We start from the raw sequence: 20,085 nt of genomic DNA on the forward strand, positions 1-20,085 counted from the left end.
CCCCGCTTCTCATTCATACCTGAGGGACAGTCACTGCCGGCTAACTGAACCCAGGCCCTTGCTCACGACCGAGCAGCCTACGTTTTCTAGGCTCTTTCTAGTGAGTCCAATATTCTTTAAGGCTCTCTTCAGAGAAATCTTGAATTTCAGAATTTCAGTCACCTGAACAGGATGTGAGATGAGCTAGCACGATTTGCTCAGCCTGCAGCCTTCAGAGCAACACCTCCGTGGCTAAGCAGAGACGCACTGAGAGCAAGGAAATCTCAGGAGCCGGGGGCTCACACACTCCTAAGACTGCCCCTCAGCAAAAATTGCCATAATTGAGAGTTGGGGTGGCAACACTATAATAATACACAGGAGACTCGTTATATAGCATAATCTATATGCTGGCCTATTTATTTTTCCCTTCAGGAAGGACTATAATCTCTTGGAGGACCTGGAGGGTTTGCATGCTGCTGACAGAAAAGAAAATACAACTGACTCAGAGGTGAAGAGTGGGGGAGGCAAGGTGGGTGAGGCCCAGGAGGAAGAGGCACAGCCCACCGTCTGGATCCCTCCAGGTAAGGCATTTAAATCGCTTCATACAAACATTTATTCTTAAAACCTTTCAATAATCAGATTCTATGCTTTTCCTTTGATAAACCATTCCAGGGTTTATTAATCCCTCCCTCTGAAGTAATTCTCCCAACCTAAATTCTTTCAACAGTTTAAGCCCATTTTCTTTGGATATTTCTTCAGTGAAGAACAAAGCTGGTCACAAACTTGTTTTGAAGAAACAGTCTTATACCCAGAGATGCTTTCAAGCGGCCTCCCTGCCTTGTCCGAGTCAAATGACCAGCTTCTTATCGAGCATGTCCTCTGGGGACTAGCAGAGAGATCTACCATTGACAGCCACATCCATATGTCAAGATTTGGATGGTGCCCAGTTTCCACTGTGCTCAGGATGACTGAGGACTGTCTCAGGCAGCAGAGGGCTTTCTTTTCAAGCAGTTTCATCACTTGCACACACTGTACATTTTTGGTTTAAAATAGCAAACAGCCCAGCACAGACATCTAATCTCTGGGAAGGCAGCAGGATTCCCACAGGGCTGCTGCTAGAGGGCAGGGCCACAGGGACAAGCAGGAGATCCCGCACCGTTGGCACGAAGCACAACCACCAGTGAGGTGACTTAGTGGGGCTACGGCAGAGTCACACACAGCCTCAGCCCCCAACCCAGGGTGCAGCACGCCCAGGGGATTCTGAACTATCTGCAAGTGACCTACACAGAAAAGAACCTCCTTAACAGGCCAAAAAGAGGAAGACTTTTTTTTTTTTTTTCACATGTGTGCAGAATGTGCCTGTCTCATAAAAAAACCTTCACAGGAAACACAGCAGCCAGCTTGTCAGAAATATCTCATTGGCTCAAACAGGAATATAGCTTCCCTTTACTTTTCCCACCAGTCTAGAACAGTGGGCTACAATGTAGCACAGGAAGAGCACACAGCATCAGCCATTGAGGTGCAGGAAGAAAACATCACAATGTCAACACTCACATTTATATTAAAACATTTAAGCTTTACAAAATATTTTTAATATACAGACCATCTCAGAAAAGGCCTGCATTTACTCTGTATGTCAGATGGGCAAGAGTACCAAGTGCACTGAAGATGCTAACAACAAAAGCACAAGGAGACTCAAGAAAATGGCAAAGCTGACAGTTACCTGACTTATAATAACTAGAGCCTGCCTTAGTGCTAAAATCTATGATGAGATCTAACAAGAAGCTAACCAAAATAACTAGAGATTGTTTTATTTGAAAGAAGAATCTGCAGCTTCCATCAATGACTATAAACAGTACCTTAAGTGTATACTCTTGAGTTATTAGATAAATGTGTAATTTATGTAGGTAATTCATAAATAATTACAGTGGTCAAATGTTTTAACTGACTGGGAACTGCAATCAAAAATATTCTATCACTGATTTATATATATGTATCTGATTTATATTTATATATATATTATATTTATATATATCTGTAATATCAACTGACTTTACCTTTCCCCCTTTGCCAGATAGACTAACCTAACTCATCTTCTCTCTGTACCGATGCTCATACCTGTGTCAGGGAAAGTATCCAACCTCTGTAAGGTGAGATTCAGCCATGAGGAGCCAGAGGGTAAAAGGAATGAAGTACTGATAACATGCTACAACATGAATGAACCTTAAAAATACTCTGCTAAATCAAAGGAGCAAGTGACAAAGGACTGCCTATTATGATTCCATTCTTATAAAATGTCCCAAACAGAGAAATCTATTGAGACCAAAAAAAACAAGATTAACTGGTTGCTCAGACCTGGGGTGGTGGGGTAAGGGAATAGGGAGATGGGTGTGACAGCTGAAGGGCGTGGGATTACTTTCCGTGGTGATGAGAATGCTCTAAAACTGACTGTGGTGATGGTCACACACCTCTGTGAATATGTTAAACCATTAAATGTACCCTTCAAATGGCTGAATTGTACTGCACGTGAATTACATCTCAGTAGAGCTATTTAGAATATATAATCATTGAATAAATGCTAAATACATGAGTAAATTCCTCCTTCCCAATTAAAAAAAAAAGAAGGTAGAGGATAAAACCCTCCCAGACATGTTCTCCCTGCGTCAAAGTGCTATGTGGCTTAATCCTTGTCCACAGGGCTAAACTGTGACTTTAAAATGACAAGATGCTTGCTTGTGAAGTGCAGTGTCTGGGTGATAACTGTGGGCAAGGAAGTCTAGGAATATACTGGGCTGTGAGAAAAGGAAAAGCAGAGAGAGGTATGAGTTGGTTCTCTGAAGGCAGACCTTTAACAATCAGCAACTCAACTGCATGGAACCATCCAAATTAGATGCCCAGATCTCATGTGTATGGTTAGTCTGTACTGGGGGTGCCCCCAGAACTTACTAATGGACAACAGAATGCCTTCCCAGAGCCAGGCAAAAGCAGTACTGGGTCAGTTTTCTCCAATTCTCATACCATCAGACCTTACTGTACTCCTAGAGCAGAAAAACTCCTTTGCCAAAGCACTGATGTCAGTTCTGATGGTTTCAATATTGATAAAGCAATGCAAGAGAGAGATGCAAATATGATGGAGCTCAGGGGTCTGGCACCCAGAAGCCCAGGGGCTTTCAGACAAAGAAAGCACATGGATGTGACTGTACCTCGCTCAGTCCGTGCCATCCCCACTTGTTACCACTTCTAGACAAGAAAACCAAGACTCCAAAGTGTTAGGAGCTCCTTCAAAGACCAATAGCCAGTAAATGCCTTGCCTAACTTCTTGTCAATACTACCCCCACCCAGTTCCCATGAAATTAGCAACAGAACTTAAAGAAAAAATTAAAAGCCTTTTAAAATTTATTTTTCCACAAGTAGCCAACTATTTTCAAATTTCTCATTGCATACACATTACTGAATTTATTGGCTGTCTGAATAGTTTCTGAATAAACATTACATACACACCTCACATGTCCCTGAATTATGAACCAGTTTCTCAGTTGTAGGCTAAATGTCACATTTTTCTTGCTCTTTCCATCTTGGGAGGAAACATTTCCTTTTGAAAAATTTAATCTCTAATTTCCCCAATTAAATACATGAGACTGCCTCAAAAATCTAGTTAATAAGAACTTACATTATTTATATGTGGTTTTAGTTTAGAATTATTTAATAAATAGTATGGAAGACATGAAAACAAACATCCCCAGGCCTTTAATTCACAGATCTATCCTGATACCTATTCCTAGCAGGTAGTGATTCCCTGCCATGGATTTTGACCAAATATTTCCTATCTGTGATAACTAAGTAACATTATTTTCAAAGCAATAGTTTCCTGCTGTGTTTCCAACTATTAGGAAAATCTTCAAAGTGTGAGTAAAGAAATGGAAACAGAGAGGTAAAAGTAATGTGCCTACTGGACAGCAGCAAGTAGCTGATCCTGGATTTGGGTCAGGCATTCAAGATCCAGGGCATGTGTTCTCAGCCCTACGTGATATAAGCAAATGTAAACTTGTCTACCTTCCTGAGATCCTGTTTCCCTAATTCTAATTGTGGTTAAGTCCAACAATAGCTCTTTAAAATGTAGTTAGAGAGTAAGCAGAGTCAATGTAAAGGTTCCTGGTGATGGTGCTAATGAAAGAGACATAGTACCAACAACTGCACAGAGGAGATCTGACTCCTAGCCTTCCTTCTTACCAACCATCAGTTAACTTGGCAGCCATGCTGATACACTTGCCAATTTAAAATGCTTTATGATGGATGTCCTAACTTATTTTACATTAAATATAAATAAAACAAAATGCTCTATAAATTGATTTCTTAAGTAAGTCTTAGACTACTTACTATGCATAACCTTTTAATTTAAAAAAGTGTTTATTAAAGCAACTTTACTGGCCCAACCCAAATAGAACTATCTCCATAACCACTTTAAAACAAGTAAATCAAATACTCTCTATCAGATTTCAGACGGTCCGCAGGTCAAGAAAGGCTGGCACACACGAAAACTACCGTCTTCAGGGGCTGCTGTCATATCCTAACAATAAGGCTCAGCACAATGACGTTCAAAACAAGTACCTTCAGTGAGTATTGTTGAGATGAATGAGAAATCATTCCTCAAATAAATATTCTTTGGTGTTTGTCTTCATCCTACCAGGAAACTCGTTTAACCCTACACTTGAAGGCTAATTCAGAGACTGCTACAACAGGTAACTTCTTCTGATAGTGAAAGGAAATAACATGTTTTCTCTGGTTACCGTACCATCCTACAAGAGTCAAAACAGGGTCTTTCTTCTGAAATAAATTACATGAAATGAGCCAAGCTAGTGCTGGAAAGCATTTTCTTGTTATCAAAATGGTTCATATGCTTTATATATACACATGTGTTATTTGCTTAGTTATGTCTGACTTTTTGCAACCCACTGGCCTATAGCCCACCAGACTTCTCTGTCCATGGGATTTTTCAGACAAGAATAATGGAGTGGTCACCATTTCCTTCTCCAGGGGATCTTCTCGACCCAGGGATCTGAACCCATGTCTCCTCTGTCTCCTGCACTGCAGGCAGATTCTTTACCTGCTGAGCCATATATATATTTATATATAAAAAGCTTGCATAAATCAAGAAAGATATGATCCACTGATTCAGATAAACATAAATACGGAAAAACACATTTATCTGAAGTCTATTTAAATAGACATTTCTATAATCTATTTAATTCTGTATAGCTTATAAAAATAGATTATAAATATGTATTTTTAACAAGGTTTCATTTTAGCATTGTTCAAAATAAAAACAAAAAGCACTCATAATTGAGGATAAAATCAATAAACTAAAATACTCATATACCTGGGTAGTATCCAGCCATGGCAACAGATGATGATATAGATCTTTACTTATTCATATGGGAAGATGAGCAACAACATATTTTTGATGAAAAATTTTAACAGTAACCTTATGAGCCATCTTATTAAAAAAAACTTGTATTATACGTAGTGTTGGAGAAAGAAAATTTTAAGGAAAACATAAATGAAACCATTATATGAGTGACAGAAGGCACTTGCATTTTTTTCTGTTCTTTAATGAATCTTCCCCTAACTTTAAAAATATATATTGAGTCCTTAAGATATGTGGACACTGGGACCCTAGAATTAAGCAATAGAAATTCCCATAAAAATTAAGCATTTATCAAAATGTGGCTGATACACCCAAGAAACAAATATTTCCTGGGACTTTTCAAGAATACATTGAGCAATTACATGATTATGTGTTGAATAAACCAGAAGACAATTTTCAAGTATTCTGAGAACTTATTTAAGCCACCACTAGAGCCAAACCACTTACATTGTTTAATAAAACACAAATATAAAAGACGCTTTTAATCTTCAATATAATTTATTGACACTGACTCAGCATTATTCTTTAGAGGGAGGAACTATTTATAAAATGGGCAGCTTCTTTATCAGGGCTATGCGGCTTTGAATCCAAGTTCTACCACTTACTAAACTCTGAGACTACAGTGAACAAGGTAACCTCTGTGTGTGTCACTATCTTGAATGAAAAGATGGGAAAACTGGTAGTGTTCCTTTCACAGTGATATAGTGAGTATTTAATAAGAAAAATGCAAGTAAGGTGAATTCATTAGATATTATACAGTAGTATATTAATACTATTCCTCCCTCACCTGTGGTCAGTATGCACTTCTATTTTTTATTATCACACAGAGGCTTCTACACAAGGTTCATGCAGCATTAGAGGGAAGTGAAGTGATACTTGTGAGGCATTGCTGACTTAGATAAATTATAGACCAAAATGATGTCCATAATGTAAAATGCTGGGTTGCAGATATGGGTTAATTTTTTGTTTTCTTAACATAGAAGAGAAAACACAAAATAGTCCTTAAGTCAAACTCATGTACATCTGTCCTAAAACTTGCTCCTCTTTCTATATTTATTGTTTCCACTAACACTGCCCCTCCATCATCAGGCTAGAACTTTCTCCATCTGTTTTGTATCTCCTCCAGTTTCTCCTCCCTTCACTGCATGTAACTTGTTGCCTTAAACTCTAGCACTTTTTACTAGCACCATAGTTATTACTACCAAAAGTAATGTTAAAGACATTTATAATTTGATACATTTTTATGTTCACAAACCCTCTACAGGTTAAAGTGCTGCAATATGCAGCAAATCTGGAAAAATCATGGTGGCCACAGGACTGGAAAAGGTCAGTTTTCATTCCAATCCCAAAGAAAGGAAATGCCAAAGAATGCTCAAACTACTGCACAATTGCACTCATTTCACATGCTAGCAAGGTAATGCTCAAAATCCTCCAAGCTAGGCTTCAACAGTACATGAATCAAGAACTTCCAGATGTTCAAGCTGGACTTAGAAAAGGCAGAGGAACCAGAGATCAAATTGCCAACATCCACTGGATAATAGAAAAAGCTAGAGAATTCCAGAAAAACATCTACTTCTGCTTCATTGACTACTCTAAAGCCTTTGACTGTGTAGATCACAACAAACTGTGGAAAATTCTTAAAGATACGGGAATACCAGACTACCTTACCTGCCTCCTGAGAAACCTGTATGCAGATCAAGAAACAACAGTTAGAACCTGACATGGAACAATGGACATCAAAATTGGGAAAGGAGTAGTCAAGGCTGTATACTGCCACCCTGCTTATTTAACTTCTATGCAGAGTACATCATGTGAAATGCCGGGCTGGATGAAGCACAAGCGGGAATCAAGATTACCGGGAGAAATATCAATAACCTCATATATGCAGATGACACCAGCCTTATGGTAGAAAGCGAAGAGGAATTAAAGAGTCTCTTGATGAAGGTGAAAGAGGAGATGAAAAAGCTGGCTTAAAACTCAACATTCAGAAAACTAAGATCATGGCATCCAGCCCCATAACTTCATGGCAAATAGATGGGGAAATAATGGAAACAGTAAGAGACTTTGTTTTCCTGGGCTCCAAAATCACTGCAGATGGTGACTGCCACCATGGAATTAAAAGATGCTTACTCCTTGAAAAAAAAGCAATGACAAGCCTAGACAGCACATTAAAAAGCAGAGACATTCTTCTGCCTACAAAGGTCCATACAGTGAAAGCTATAGTTTTCCCAGTAGCCATGTAGAATGTGAGAGCTGGACAATAAAAAGGGCTGAGTGCCAAAGAATTGATGCCTTCAAACTGTGGTGCTGGAGAAGACTGTTGAAGAGTCCCTTGGACAGCAAGGAGATCAAACCAGTCAATCCTAAAGGAAATCAACCCTGAATATTCATCAGAAGGACTGATGCTGAAGCTCCAATACTTTGGCCACCCAATGGAAGAGTCGACTCATGGGGAAAATCCTGATGCTGGGAAAGCTAGAAGGCAGGAGGAGAAGGGGGTGACAGAGGATGAGATGGTTGGATGGCATCACTGACCCAATGGACATGAGTTTGAATAAGCTCTGGGAGATGGTGAAGGACAGGAAAGCCTGGCATGCTACAGTCCACAGGGTCACAAAGAGTTGGACACAACTGAGCTACTGAACAACAAATACGTTAAAAATCTTTAACATCTTCCTGATGAGAAATACATGGATTCAACAATCATCTAGCATGTTCTGAGTGCCAGTGACGGCAGTGATAGCTGAAGTTGCAGAAAGCACCCTGCTGCTGCTGCTGCTAAGTCGCTTCAGTCGTGCCCGACTCTGTGCGACCCCATAGACGGAAGTCCACCAGGCCCCTCCATCCCTGGGATTCTCCAGGCAAGAACACTGGAGTTGGTTGCCATTTCCTTCTCCAAAGCACCCTGCAGTAAGGGTCAAAGTCTGGTCCAAGCATGGTACCACTACTTACCAGCTGTGTGATCCTGCCAAATTACCTACTTTATCTGACCGAGCATTTGGTCTAGTTTTACCGCAGTCCTTTAACCACTTGTATGATCCCTATGCCTCAATCTCCTCATTTGTAAAATAGGGCTATTCAGGATATCACGGAGTTCCTGTGAAGATTAAATCACCTAATATACATTAAGTGCTCAGAACAGGTCCTGGCACTTACTAAATACTCAAAACTAACAGCTAATGTCTAGTCCATGGACTATATACTTCATGTTCAGATAATTTCTAAGCTCAATTTCAGGTTTGTGATTCTGTATTAGTCTGTATTTTGTTAAAGGCTCTCCATTTAAATATAGATTGATATCTGCTGTTACTGCTCTACATTAATACATTTTAACAAGTTTTGCTCTATATATTCCACAAATATCTGCACAGTAACTTGCTCTAATGCCAAGTAGTATAACTGGTTGTGAGCACAGAGATGAGTAAGAGAAGCTCCCTATCTAAAGGAACTAACAGTGAGTGAGACAGACCCAGAGACAACAACAATTGTAAGCAGTGATAACAGGTATGAAGAAGGTTCTGTGGGATCCAGGAGAGAGCAGAGTCTTACCTGGTGGTGAAGTCAGGAGGAACGTCCTGGAGGAGATACCATGTAGCCCAGATCTTCAGGGATGAACAAGACTATGCCGGCAGGAAGGAAAAACAGGGCATTCCAGGGAGAGCAAGCTATAACAACCCAAAGACAGGAATTTGGGAAAGTGATAGGATGCGGGTGTGGAAATGTAGCTTACTTGTAAGCTGCAGGGTAAGGAGGCAAGGCTTGAAAGGTAGATGAGCCCAGACTGCAGAAAGCTTTGAAAAGAACACTAAAGAACGTGGGTCCGTGGAGGAAGGATACAAACCCCCTGAGGTCTCCACGAACAGAGTGCCAGCGGTCTCTGTGAGGGACAGGGCTGAGTGGTAGTGAGTGAGCTTTGGGGCCATAGCGCCTGACTGCTGCCTAGGTATAAGACCTTGCACCAGTCACTGAGGATATCTGAACCTCAGTTAAATTACTGAAAGTCTACCTGGTCATTATTTTTCTAAACCTTACCTTAGGTAAGAATCACTGAAGTACCTGGGTTAAAGTGTACACGCATGACCCATCTGTAGCCTCTGGTTCAGGACATTTACAGAGGGGCCTACAGATTTGCTTTTTTAATAAGAACACCAGTAAACTCAGATGCAGTTGGCCTGCCTTCCATAAACACTGTTACTAATGCAGAGTACCCTATATTGTACTTTTGTCAGGATCAGTAGAAGAAGTGGCAGTCTATGTTACAGGTTAAGAAACCAGGGTTCAGAGACTCAGCAGCAGACACCGAGATCTAGATTCTTCTGACTCCAACAGCAGCGCTTGCTGCAGCTCCCATCGTGTGTACGCACGTGTGTCACCACGACTGGCCGTGGCCATCGGTCTGATCTGTGATCATGACTCGGGATAACCACGCTCTCATCGTCCCCTCCTCGAAGCTTGGCGCATCGAGGAGTAACTTCTGCTCCTCGGCAGCAGCTGTAGCCTTCGTCTCTCCCGCACTCTCATTCACCTTCCACATGGGAGAGCGACTCGTATCTGGTGATTTGGAGGAAGAACTGAGCAAGGACAGGCTGACCTTTTGTTCTCTCTTGGGGCCAGCTTGCCCCAACATGAGTTTGTTCTTGTCTCCAGTTCCACTGGAGGTAAATTCCCTGCCCCTGTTGGGGACGACTGTGACTTAGTGGTGTTCCACGTGGGGAAGTCAAAGAAAGTCCAAACTTGTGTCATGGTTCAGGCCACTTTCTCCAGCCTGATTAATAATGAAGCTCATATTCTGCTCCCCATCTGTCCAGCTCCTTGTCTCCTGCTGGACTGATTCTTGACTGGAAGAGGGCCTCAAAACATCAACCATAACCAAATGTGAATGTAATCTAATAATACTTTTAAATACTGACTTCAAAATTTTTTAGGGTTAAATCACATTGTTGGGTTACCCCCATCCCTCGCTTAAAAAGGTGTATTGCCTTTGACTCTACAATTCCACTTCTAGTAATTCATTTCAAAGAAACAGAATGTGTGCTAAGACATACTTAGAAAATACGCATTCCATCAAATGTTGCTTAAGATAGAGATAAAAAAAGTGATACTATATCTAAATGTTTTACCAACAAAGGACGGATTAAATAAATTAGGCAATACATTAGCCATCATTAAAAATGTTGTTACAGAAGAGCAAAAAAGATATCCACTGTATACTGGTGGGAAAACAGGAAAAAAATGGTATATTATGCTCCCATGGCCATGAGTATATAACATATATATTTATGTATGTTTACATGTATTTCTAAATGTGCACAGGAAGAGGTCTAAAAGGCTGCATGGTGAGCTTTGATGACCATCTCTGACAGCAGGATCCTAGGAATTTCTTATTTTTTATTCCTTTTGGTCATCTGAGTTTTCTAGTGTACTGCTTTTTTAAATGAAAGTATTTTCTTTTTATTTTCATAAAAAATAGCTAAGCATTAGTGAAAAGAAACTGCCAACAAAATCTTCAAAGTAATAATTTGGGGTTTTATATTTTAATCAACATATGATTCACTTAATCAGTGTTTTATGTTCCAAAAGGCAGTAATGGTTGGTTATTTTAAATGACAATTAACAAGTCTTCAGACCTTAAAAAGGGAAGAGCCATGACTCCATTGCTTACTAAACCAAAGCAGGTTCCTACTGACCAAGGATGGGTTGTTATCTTTAGCATGGAGATTACTACACCCAGCCAGTTTTCATTTGTGTAAATTGCCTAGCTCAGTACCTGGCACATGGTAATAGTTTAAAAAAAAAAAAAAGTTAATTGTTCTCCCTTTCCAAAGAATTTGCGTTTTAATTTTAAACTTTTTACTTATACCAAAAAATTGAGTAAAAACCAATTCAAGCAACATCTTGGAGACTTGATTCTTTTCCTAACCCTGTCAGCTACTTAGCTGGTTAGCCCAGTTATAGTAAACAGTAAACATTTTTTACTTTGGTAAAAATTTTTACTTTGGTACTGCTGGTTTTCAGACTTTAAAAAAAAAAATCTAAGTTTTGGAGTCTAAGACAAAGTTTGACACACTTGAGATAACATCACAATACGTTTTTTCCGTGGTCCAAGTCATATGAACTAGAGTGCCAAGATGCTATATGTTCATAATTATTACAAGGTATAATATATAATGTTTAAAATTGGAGAAAGCTAACTCTACATTGATATATATATTTAACATTCATTGCCTTTTACTGAGAGAAAAAGAAAAGTCGTGAAAAGGTGGAAGCTGGAATTTTCCAATGAGACTAGAAAAGCACTGATTTCTCCTTGCTGCCCAGCCAGCCTATCCCCTTGGACCTGATTTTTTTAGGTGCCAGGAAAGCAAGAAAGACTTAAGTCAGAAGAAAATTCCAAGGGGAAAGAAAAATAACTCGCCTGTCGTCCTCTACATTCATAAGACATTCTTAAATCTCTTCTCTATAGATTGTTCGCAGTGGGGAGAAGAAACCCAGCTCTCAAAGGATGAAGGAAAAAAAGTCTCCTAAATAAAAATCAATTATTACCCCAATCCAAGGACTTAAGAGTCATCTGGCAATTTCATACCAAATATTAGAAGGATGTAAGAATTTTAACAAATCTTTAATTTAGAAATCTGTTCCCTCATGCATCTCATTCCCTTAGTAGAAGAAATGGTGCTCTCCTAATAACTAGGAGAGAAAAAAAGAGCCCAAGAGAAGAAAGCTGCCTCCCCAAAACTTTTATTTACACAGATATTTTCTTAGGGTTATTGCAGGGCCTTTACCTAGTCATCCAGATTCCAGGTCAGCACGGTGACATGGTAAGAAACAAAAATTTCTCCCCTTTCTCAGGAGCTTCCTAAATACAGTCAAGCACCTTTTGTGGCAGGATTCCACCAGGCTGGGATGAGACTTGAGCTTTGCTTCCTTAGCTAGAAAACGGAGTGCTTTTGCAGGGTCTGTGCCATCTGAATTGCACGTCAATCATATAAGGTAAGCATATAAGATCAACAGGGAAACAAAGGCTGACGGAGGTCCAAGGCTCTTGATGGAGAGTGATGGAGAGTGATGGACGTGGGACTAGACCCCAAATCTACTGACATCTTGCTCAGGACTTCCCTCCTCCACAGGCTCAGCCTTCACAAGGGACTGCCTACCTCCACCTAATAAAGACTCAAAAATTTTGCTCTCCATATTGCCAAAGGATATAATCAATTTGCAACACATACTGGTCTAGAAAACTCAGCACTGATGCTACTACACGTATTTAGAAAATACATGCAGAATTTTTTAGTGTCTCAAAATACGTCACATGTTACTGAAAAAAGAAATATCCTTTCTATCTGGGAAAGAATAAAAATGAATTGAGAAGCACTGACCATATGATACTGCAACATAATTGAAGATAGTTTTCTTTTTATTATGACTTCATTTCTGTCTCAAGTACCCTTCTGAAAAAAAGCATTTCCATCATCTCTTCTTGTTCAATTAGGTTTCCAGGACCTAAGTAAAGATAAGTACTTCTCAGGATCAGTCCTCAAATGAGGACCCAGTCCCATTCTTTTTCACTCTAGCAGGGAGCTCTCCAGCTGACTGTTTTCAGCTATTACTTGGAAACTTGACATTCTGCAAGCAATGACTCTGACTTCTTCATTCAAGACATGGTTTAAATGTGTTTTTTTTTTTTTTCACTGATGCAACAAATCATAAAAAGTAATATAATAAAACACTAAGGATTATTTAGTAGACACCTTCAGATTTTCATATAGGATTTGGTTGAATAAAGACAGATCCTTTGGACATATCTGAAAACCATACATGAAAATTTTCTAGTACATTATTTATTCAGCAAATCTACTGAAGTGTCTATTCTGTGCTTTCCTAACACATAACTATCTCAAAGTTCATCAGTAATCTCTGATTAACTGATCAATTATCATTTGCAGTTGGATAGGCTTTATTGCAAAAATGTTCAGAATTTTTTTTTAAAAAAAGGACTTATAAAAATACCTTTGTATGTCAGCTTTTAACAGTTTTGGTAACTATTTCATACAGAATCTGACAATAATAAAAGAAAATTAAAACTACGCTAGAGCCACTCCTCTTTTTAAATTATAGTACCTTCCCTTTATCCACCCCTCATACAGCAGAATCGACAGTTCCTACAGGAACTTCATAAGGTCACAATTAATGTTTAAAAAGTGATCATCAATTTAAAATATATTTTTAAAATTATTTAAATAAAGTCCAATGGCTGGTACAATACATATAGCTAAAATCTCATAAGAATTGAGGCCTAAATGAAGTGTCTGAGAGTGTATCTTTGGTTATAAAGCTGAGAGTTTAAAAAAAAAAATTGAGTAAGGACCTTCTGGGACAGTACAAAGCATTACCAAGTCTCTCAAATGCTACAATATTAGCTTTCTACAGACTGGATCAGTCTGGCATGATCACTTAAGTGATAACTTTAAGATACAAGCTTGAAATGAGTATCTTCTTTAAAAAAAAACATTCAGTTCCACAACAGCAGCACCTACATAATGCTGAGTTCTACTTTTGCCTTGGAATCAAATATATGTGCTTTTCTGTTGGCCCAAGGACAGTGCTGGCATATTTTCTCTTTAAATTTCAAGTTCATCTTGAAATCAAAGGGAAACCAGTGTCATAAAATTCTATCTATAATATGTAAATGAGGAGCAAGGGGAGTCAGAGAGGAATGCAATGATCCCATTGCTTAAAAAAATGTCAGTCACATACACCAAAAACAGTTCTGCCTAAAGAACTAACAGGATTAGTTAAAAACAAGACTCAAAAGTTGTAAAAAATTTCTCAGTTGGTATTATGAAAAATACATGTGAGGTAACAAGTTGAAGTCCAGATAGAGCCATTTATGAGGTCCTTACTCTGTCCTGTTAGAATTACAGAAGTCTGTCTGCAAGAAAGAAATGGATCAAAATAATGGGATTGATGAGACCAAGTTGAGGATCTGCATGTGGGCAGGGGGAGGGGAACTTCAAAGAGCAAGATTTTCTGCAAGTTGGCTTAATAGTCTTGTTTTAGTGAAACTGGGTTGTTCTCATGCCTTTATGAATGAACAAGAAATTTCAAGGGTCATTTCGAAAAAACCTATCTGACTAACGATCACACTTCTGCCGCACCAGTCATGCAAGGCAATATCAGCTCCTGAAAGGTCACGTCAGCATGGCACCTGGGACACTTGAATTAGCATGCCAGTCAGTCATAAGATACCTGAATTATCTGAAGGGGGAATGGCAATCACTTCCAATTATTCTGACTGTGATCCTTTCCCTACTCTGTAGCAGTACAATTAAGATGAATCAAACAGAAGAGTTTGGGGCTCTGAGGAGCTTTCCCACATATTCTCTTGAGATCACATTCAAATCTGAGATAGAATACACTTTCTAAAACTTTAACTTCTCCTGAACTTAAGAGGAAAATTCCATGTACTTAGCTTCAAAAAGTAGACAACTTATAATAGAAAATTTTAAATCATTAATCAGCAAGTCACATGAGGTAGCTCCTCAAGGAAAGTGAAAAGACACTTAAAAATTCTGCTGAAAATATGAGCCAGAGTCTCTCTGAACTGTTAATAAGTCATTGTCTTCCTATCGATGACTATTTCTGTGATTGTTTTCAAAGCTATGCAGTAGTGTGAGAGACAGATGGGTAAGCGTTGCCTTAGTGATCAGACATGTTCACTTAGTTCCTTAATTCCAGATGTGAACGATGACAAAAATCTAATTTTAACTGTAAGCAAACACAAACATGGGCAGAGGCTGGTGGGGGCAGGTTAAGACAAAGTTCTAAGAGGGATAATTCTGCTCATTAGATGTCAAAATGTTGACCCCCTCCAGGTAAAAACCATACCACAGAAGTGAATTGCTCAAAATAATTATACAAGAACCCTGAAGCATTTTAAGAGCAAAAATAAGAAAAATAAATCTACTAAAAATAAGAAAAGATGATGAAATTCAAACACAGACATCTTCCTTTCCCACCTGAAAATCCATCCTGAGAAAGATCACAAAGAAGCCAGCGACGCAGTCAGCAACACTGTCCTGACCAGGTGTCGCTGCGGTTGGTGTGAGCCGAGCAGCGACGCTTGCTGTTGCTTCCTGCGCTGAGTCTGCTACTGTTCCTTCCCTGAGCAGCTGAAGAGAACCGAGTCGTTTCTCTTCAGAGGTGTTAAACATTTGGGTTGCTTGAGGGACAAATGGAAGTTTGACACCTAAGACGAATAACCACAGTGCATGAGGCCAATGGGAACTTTCACTATGTAAAGGCAGCCAAGCTCACTGTCTCACGGCTTTCAGGCACACAGGGCCAGGACCCAGCACAGGAGGCAACCAACTATGTAGTCCTTTTTAGGACATCGCCATTGGCCTCCAAGGATTTTCATAAATGAGACTCAGAGAAAGAAGGTCTTGGGAGTATGCTTTTAATAAACTCTCCAGGGCCCTTGCTCTGAAATATTTAAGAGGCTGCTGCATCTTCTCACACTCAGTGAAAATGACCATCCCAAGCCAAGGTTTACTGTGCTTTAAGAACTCACACTGACACCAAACATGTTATTATTATAGGTGCTTTCTTGCTAGGCCCGCCTCATTTATCTGAACAAGAATTCTTATTTAAAATTCTATGAGACACCCATTCACAAGATTTCTAGTACAGACACACCTCTAAGAATTCCAGTTCTGGAAGGATGTAATTAGCCAATTAAAATTTTCCTTCAGATGGGGGGGGGGGGGGAAGCTTGGATGGCAAAAGTGGTTCTCCTGTGCAGGTAACTCTATATTTAGGTCATAAGTAAGGGCTGTGTGAGCAAATATATGTCAGTGTTTGTCTTAAAAAGAGCAAATGCATATAGAATTGTTAAAATGAGCTACCAGCAGAAACACTCCTGTGTGTGCCAATTGGCCATGGCTGGTATTCTCTGGATTATCTAAGGTTACAAGCAAACAGAAGATTCTGTGTGGGGAAGGGGCAGTTGGGTTTTCCCTCACCTCCCCGCCCCCCCATGTTTTTCTAATCCTAACACCTGAGGGCAGCAGATACAGTAAACAAGGGGTTGTTTGTAATGCAAATCCAAGCAGCTGGGCTGACTAGGGACAGCTCCCACCCCAAGTCCAAACACAAATGGTCACCCTGCTCCTGACACCCTGGATGCAAGCCTATCACTGTGGATGTCCGCTACGCAAACACTCAGTCCTGCTAAGAACAGAGTTAAAGAGCAAGAGGCACAAGTGTGGTTGGGATGAAGGGGAGGGGTTGCCTTCCGGTTAAAGTGCTTTGGGACTTAGCATTAAAAACAGCTGTTACACATTAAAAACCAAAGACTGCGACCCACTTCGGCTGGACCCTAAAAGAGAAAAATTGAACATAGTCTTGTGGTTAAAACTGCAAAGCTTCTGGAATTGGGCGAACTGCAGAATACTGGCAAGAAAAGGTGCCTAAAATAAATGTGTTCTAAAATGGAACAGAATAAAAGCAAAGCAGCAGATAGGAGGGTAAGGTAACTGTTTCCTAACCACACCCCTTTCCTCCACTCTACCCCCACCAACATTTATTCTGGCCACAAATCTTTCCTAAACAATGAATGACTGTTCAATTCACTGACCTCAAAATTTTAATATATACACTAACAATAAATACTTTCCATTCTATCAATTTAAAATGATTAGTATACTGAGGGGCTAGGGAAAAAGGCTGGTTTAAAGAGGAAGAGCAGCTTAATTTTCAATATTCTTGGGAAAAGCAATATAAATAACAATAGATTTTTATTATATTGACTTTTAAAAAATTATTGCCTTGAAAGAAGAACTGGCTGAACTGAAGAACAAATTCCACAAATACTTATTAAGCGTTAACTGTGTTCACAGCCTAAAAGTGTAAGATTATTTTAGTGGCTATTTTCTATTGTTACCAAGTCAGAGACTATAGTTTGATTTGTTGGAAAGATTATTTGTTATTCTAAAAAGGCTTCAGCAGAAATCTTCAGTTATTTCTTATCTAAAATATAGTCTCCTTCCCCCACCCCTTCAAAACATCAACAAGAAAAAAATAGCCCAACTTTAAATTATCTGATATGTATGCATATTTAATTCAACAGAAACAAAGTCTCCTACAAATTTTAAAACTCAGAAGCATTTATCTGGGTGGCCTCTAAATGTTAAAAACTGTATTTGCTTTTATTAGTTCATTCACTTTTTAGGCAAGAGATTCATATGTACCGCACACACATTTCTATCATTAAATATTTGAAAAGCCTTTTAAAATAAAATGTGAAATCACTATTTCCTATAACAACCATCATAAGATTTCCTAGATCTCCATTTTAGCTTCTATGTGAAAATTGGAAAAATCTTATCCCCTACTTAAGAGGTCAAATATCTTTTTGAAATTCATGGGAAAAAGTAACTTTTAAATCACAGTGCCCCCCAAAAAGTGGTTATATTTCCTAGATCGATCTCTTCAACAGCTGAGGTCCACAGATAATCAAGATAACCACACATACTCTTTATTTGTTCATGACTGATTAGGAAATATTTCTCTTTTCTACTTTGGAGTATCTCATGGTTCCCAGATTCTGTCCACTGAGATATCAACGACAGTACTTGCCCCAGATGTCTTCCACTGATTTTTTTTTTTTTTTTTCTTTTCACTTGGTGAAAGCACTGGGCTAATAAAGCAAAGATACAGGTTCCATTTTACGATCCTAGATTTGACTCGCAGGAGGGCCAGTTAGACTGAAACATCATCCCCAAGACCCAAACATACATGTTTTTCATTGGGGTTTGGGTGGCACAGGGAGAGTGAGGCCAGAAAGAAGGTAAACATATTGATGGATCAGTAAAAATTCACCACTACCTCCAAAGAGATGAACCTCAGGGAGGACTCCATTTCACATTCACGTACTACACAAGTTACCCTTTGGATGTTTTCTTACTATATAAATTGAGGTTTCCATGTTAACCATAATGTATAAGGCAGTTATAATGCCTCCACATTTTTAGAACTTAAAAGTTAACTGAGCCACCACTTAAAAGAAAATTTTTTTTTCATTAAGAGTTATTTTCAAGCGATACTTCTTAGCAACTGACAATAAAGTAAAAATAGCTCATTGCTCCCCCACACCTAAACTGATTTTAAAGAAACATTAGCTAACACAATAAAATGAGACACTGTTTTAAAAGCTGAAGTAACATTCCTAATGTTCAGTTCCAGGTGAGCCAAAGGAATTCTGATTCTACATAGCTTACCAGCAGTGAAAGCCATAGACCACTTAGTTAATTGAAAGATTAAATCAATTTCTCTCTCTCATCAGAGTAGAAAGCATAATACTCATAAAATCATGAGTTTGTTGATTTAAATTCACTTTATATCATGATAGCTCATGATCTGTTTTTTTATTCATCTTAACCAATAAACCAAAAGCTAATATCCGAAGGTCAAAATATCAAAAAGTAGCACCATTTTAAGGCAGCCATTGCTTATAGCATGTCTTATTTAGCAACAACTGGTCATATATAATGAAAGCATTTCCAGTAAGTTTAAAAAAACAAACATTTTGCCAAAAATACAAATTAATTTGCACTTCTGAAAATAATTTGCAACATCAGCATGTTACTCACTGTTCTTGGGATGGGTGGAGAAAGAGATCCATTTGACATGTATGGGTCATTATTCATATTTGGCATCATTATGTATCCAGAATAACTCGAGTAAGAGGGTCCCTTATTGTAGAGACCTCCATCTGGATGCTTTCCTAAGAAGGCAAAGAACAATCAATGATGCTTTGACTTCCTTTTATATCACTGTATTTTTCACTGAAAAGTTAATAGTTCTACTATAAATTAGACTTTACATAAGAGATTTGTTTTACAAAATATTGTAACTGGGTTATTATGCTCTATTTTATATTGACAGTATTTACTCTCTTAAATGGCTTAGCAGTGAACCAGATGTTTTAAAAACATGTGGTTCAATTTACTTCCAGTACTGACTGGTGTTTTTACAAAAATAAGTGTTATCCATCTAACTTAATTTGCTCTAATACTAACAAACTGGACTAAGAAATACAGACACATGAAAATAGGCATACAAAGCTATAATATAAATACACTAGGCTATTCAGCTATACACACACATACATATTTATACACCTAAAGTTATGCTCCACTTTATAGGCAAACTCAAAAAATTCTACCTGTACTTCTGGATTTCTGGAAAATTTCTAGATTTTACTGACAGAGCAAGTTGTGTCTAGCATATGGGCAACTACCCAAATTTATGAAGGATTAACTCCAGGAGACTTAATTTTATGTGCTACATTTATATCACACTGCCAAAGAAAAGTGCGTTTGCGTGTGTGTGTTCAGTGTATACATTTCTTCCCTTTTATCTGTGTATCTACTTTGTAGCTCAGAAGGAAGCTTGATATTATAGTTCTCTTTCTTCCCCTGGCTGACATGTATGTGCGAACCCTTCATTCTGGTCAGGCCAATTGTAAGTAATTAAAGGAGAACAGAAATGCAGGCGGTTCAACAAGGGAACCCTACAGATCACAGATTCTTTTAAAGTCACAGGGAGTTCTCCTTAAGTCTCAAAAAAAAAACATGCAGGATTTTTACAGTTTTGAGCAAGAATCAGAAATGGGGAGAAAA

General features: G+C 38.7%; 1 protein-coding gene across 4 annotated transcripts in view; it reads right to left on the minus strand.

Moving 5' to 3' along the window:
• The window catches only part of LEF1 (lymphoid enhancer binding factor 1), a 116,047-nt gene that overhangs the window by 92,757 nt on the left and 3,205 nt on the right, over positions 1–20,085 (minus strand). For all 4 annotated transcript variants that reach the window (XM_055587924.1, XM_055587925.1, XM_055587927.1 and 1 more), the window contains exon 3: positions 19,054–19,187. In XM_055587924.1, coding sequence (XP_055443899.1) covers positions 19,054–19,187 — 134 coding nt within the window. The remainder of the gene's footprint in view (positions 1–19,053; positions 19,188–20,085) is intronic.

This window comes from Bubalus kerabau, chromosome 7 (assembly GCF_029407905.1).
Source record: "Bubalus kerabau isolate K-KA32 ecotype Philippines breed swamp buffalo chromosome 7, PCC_UOA_SB_1v2, whole genome shotgun sequence".
NCBI lineage: Eukaryota > Metazoa > Chordata > Mammalia > Artiodactyla > Bovidae > Bubalus > Bubalus kerabau.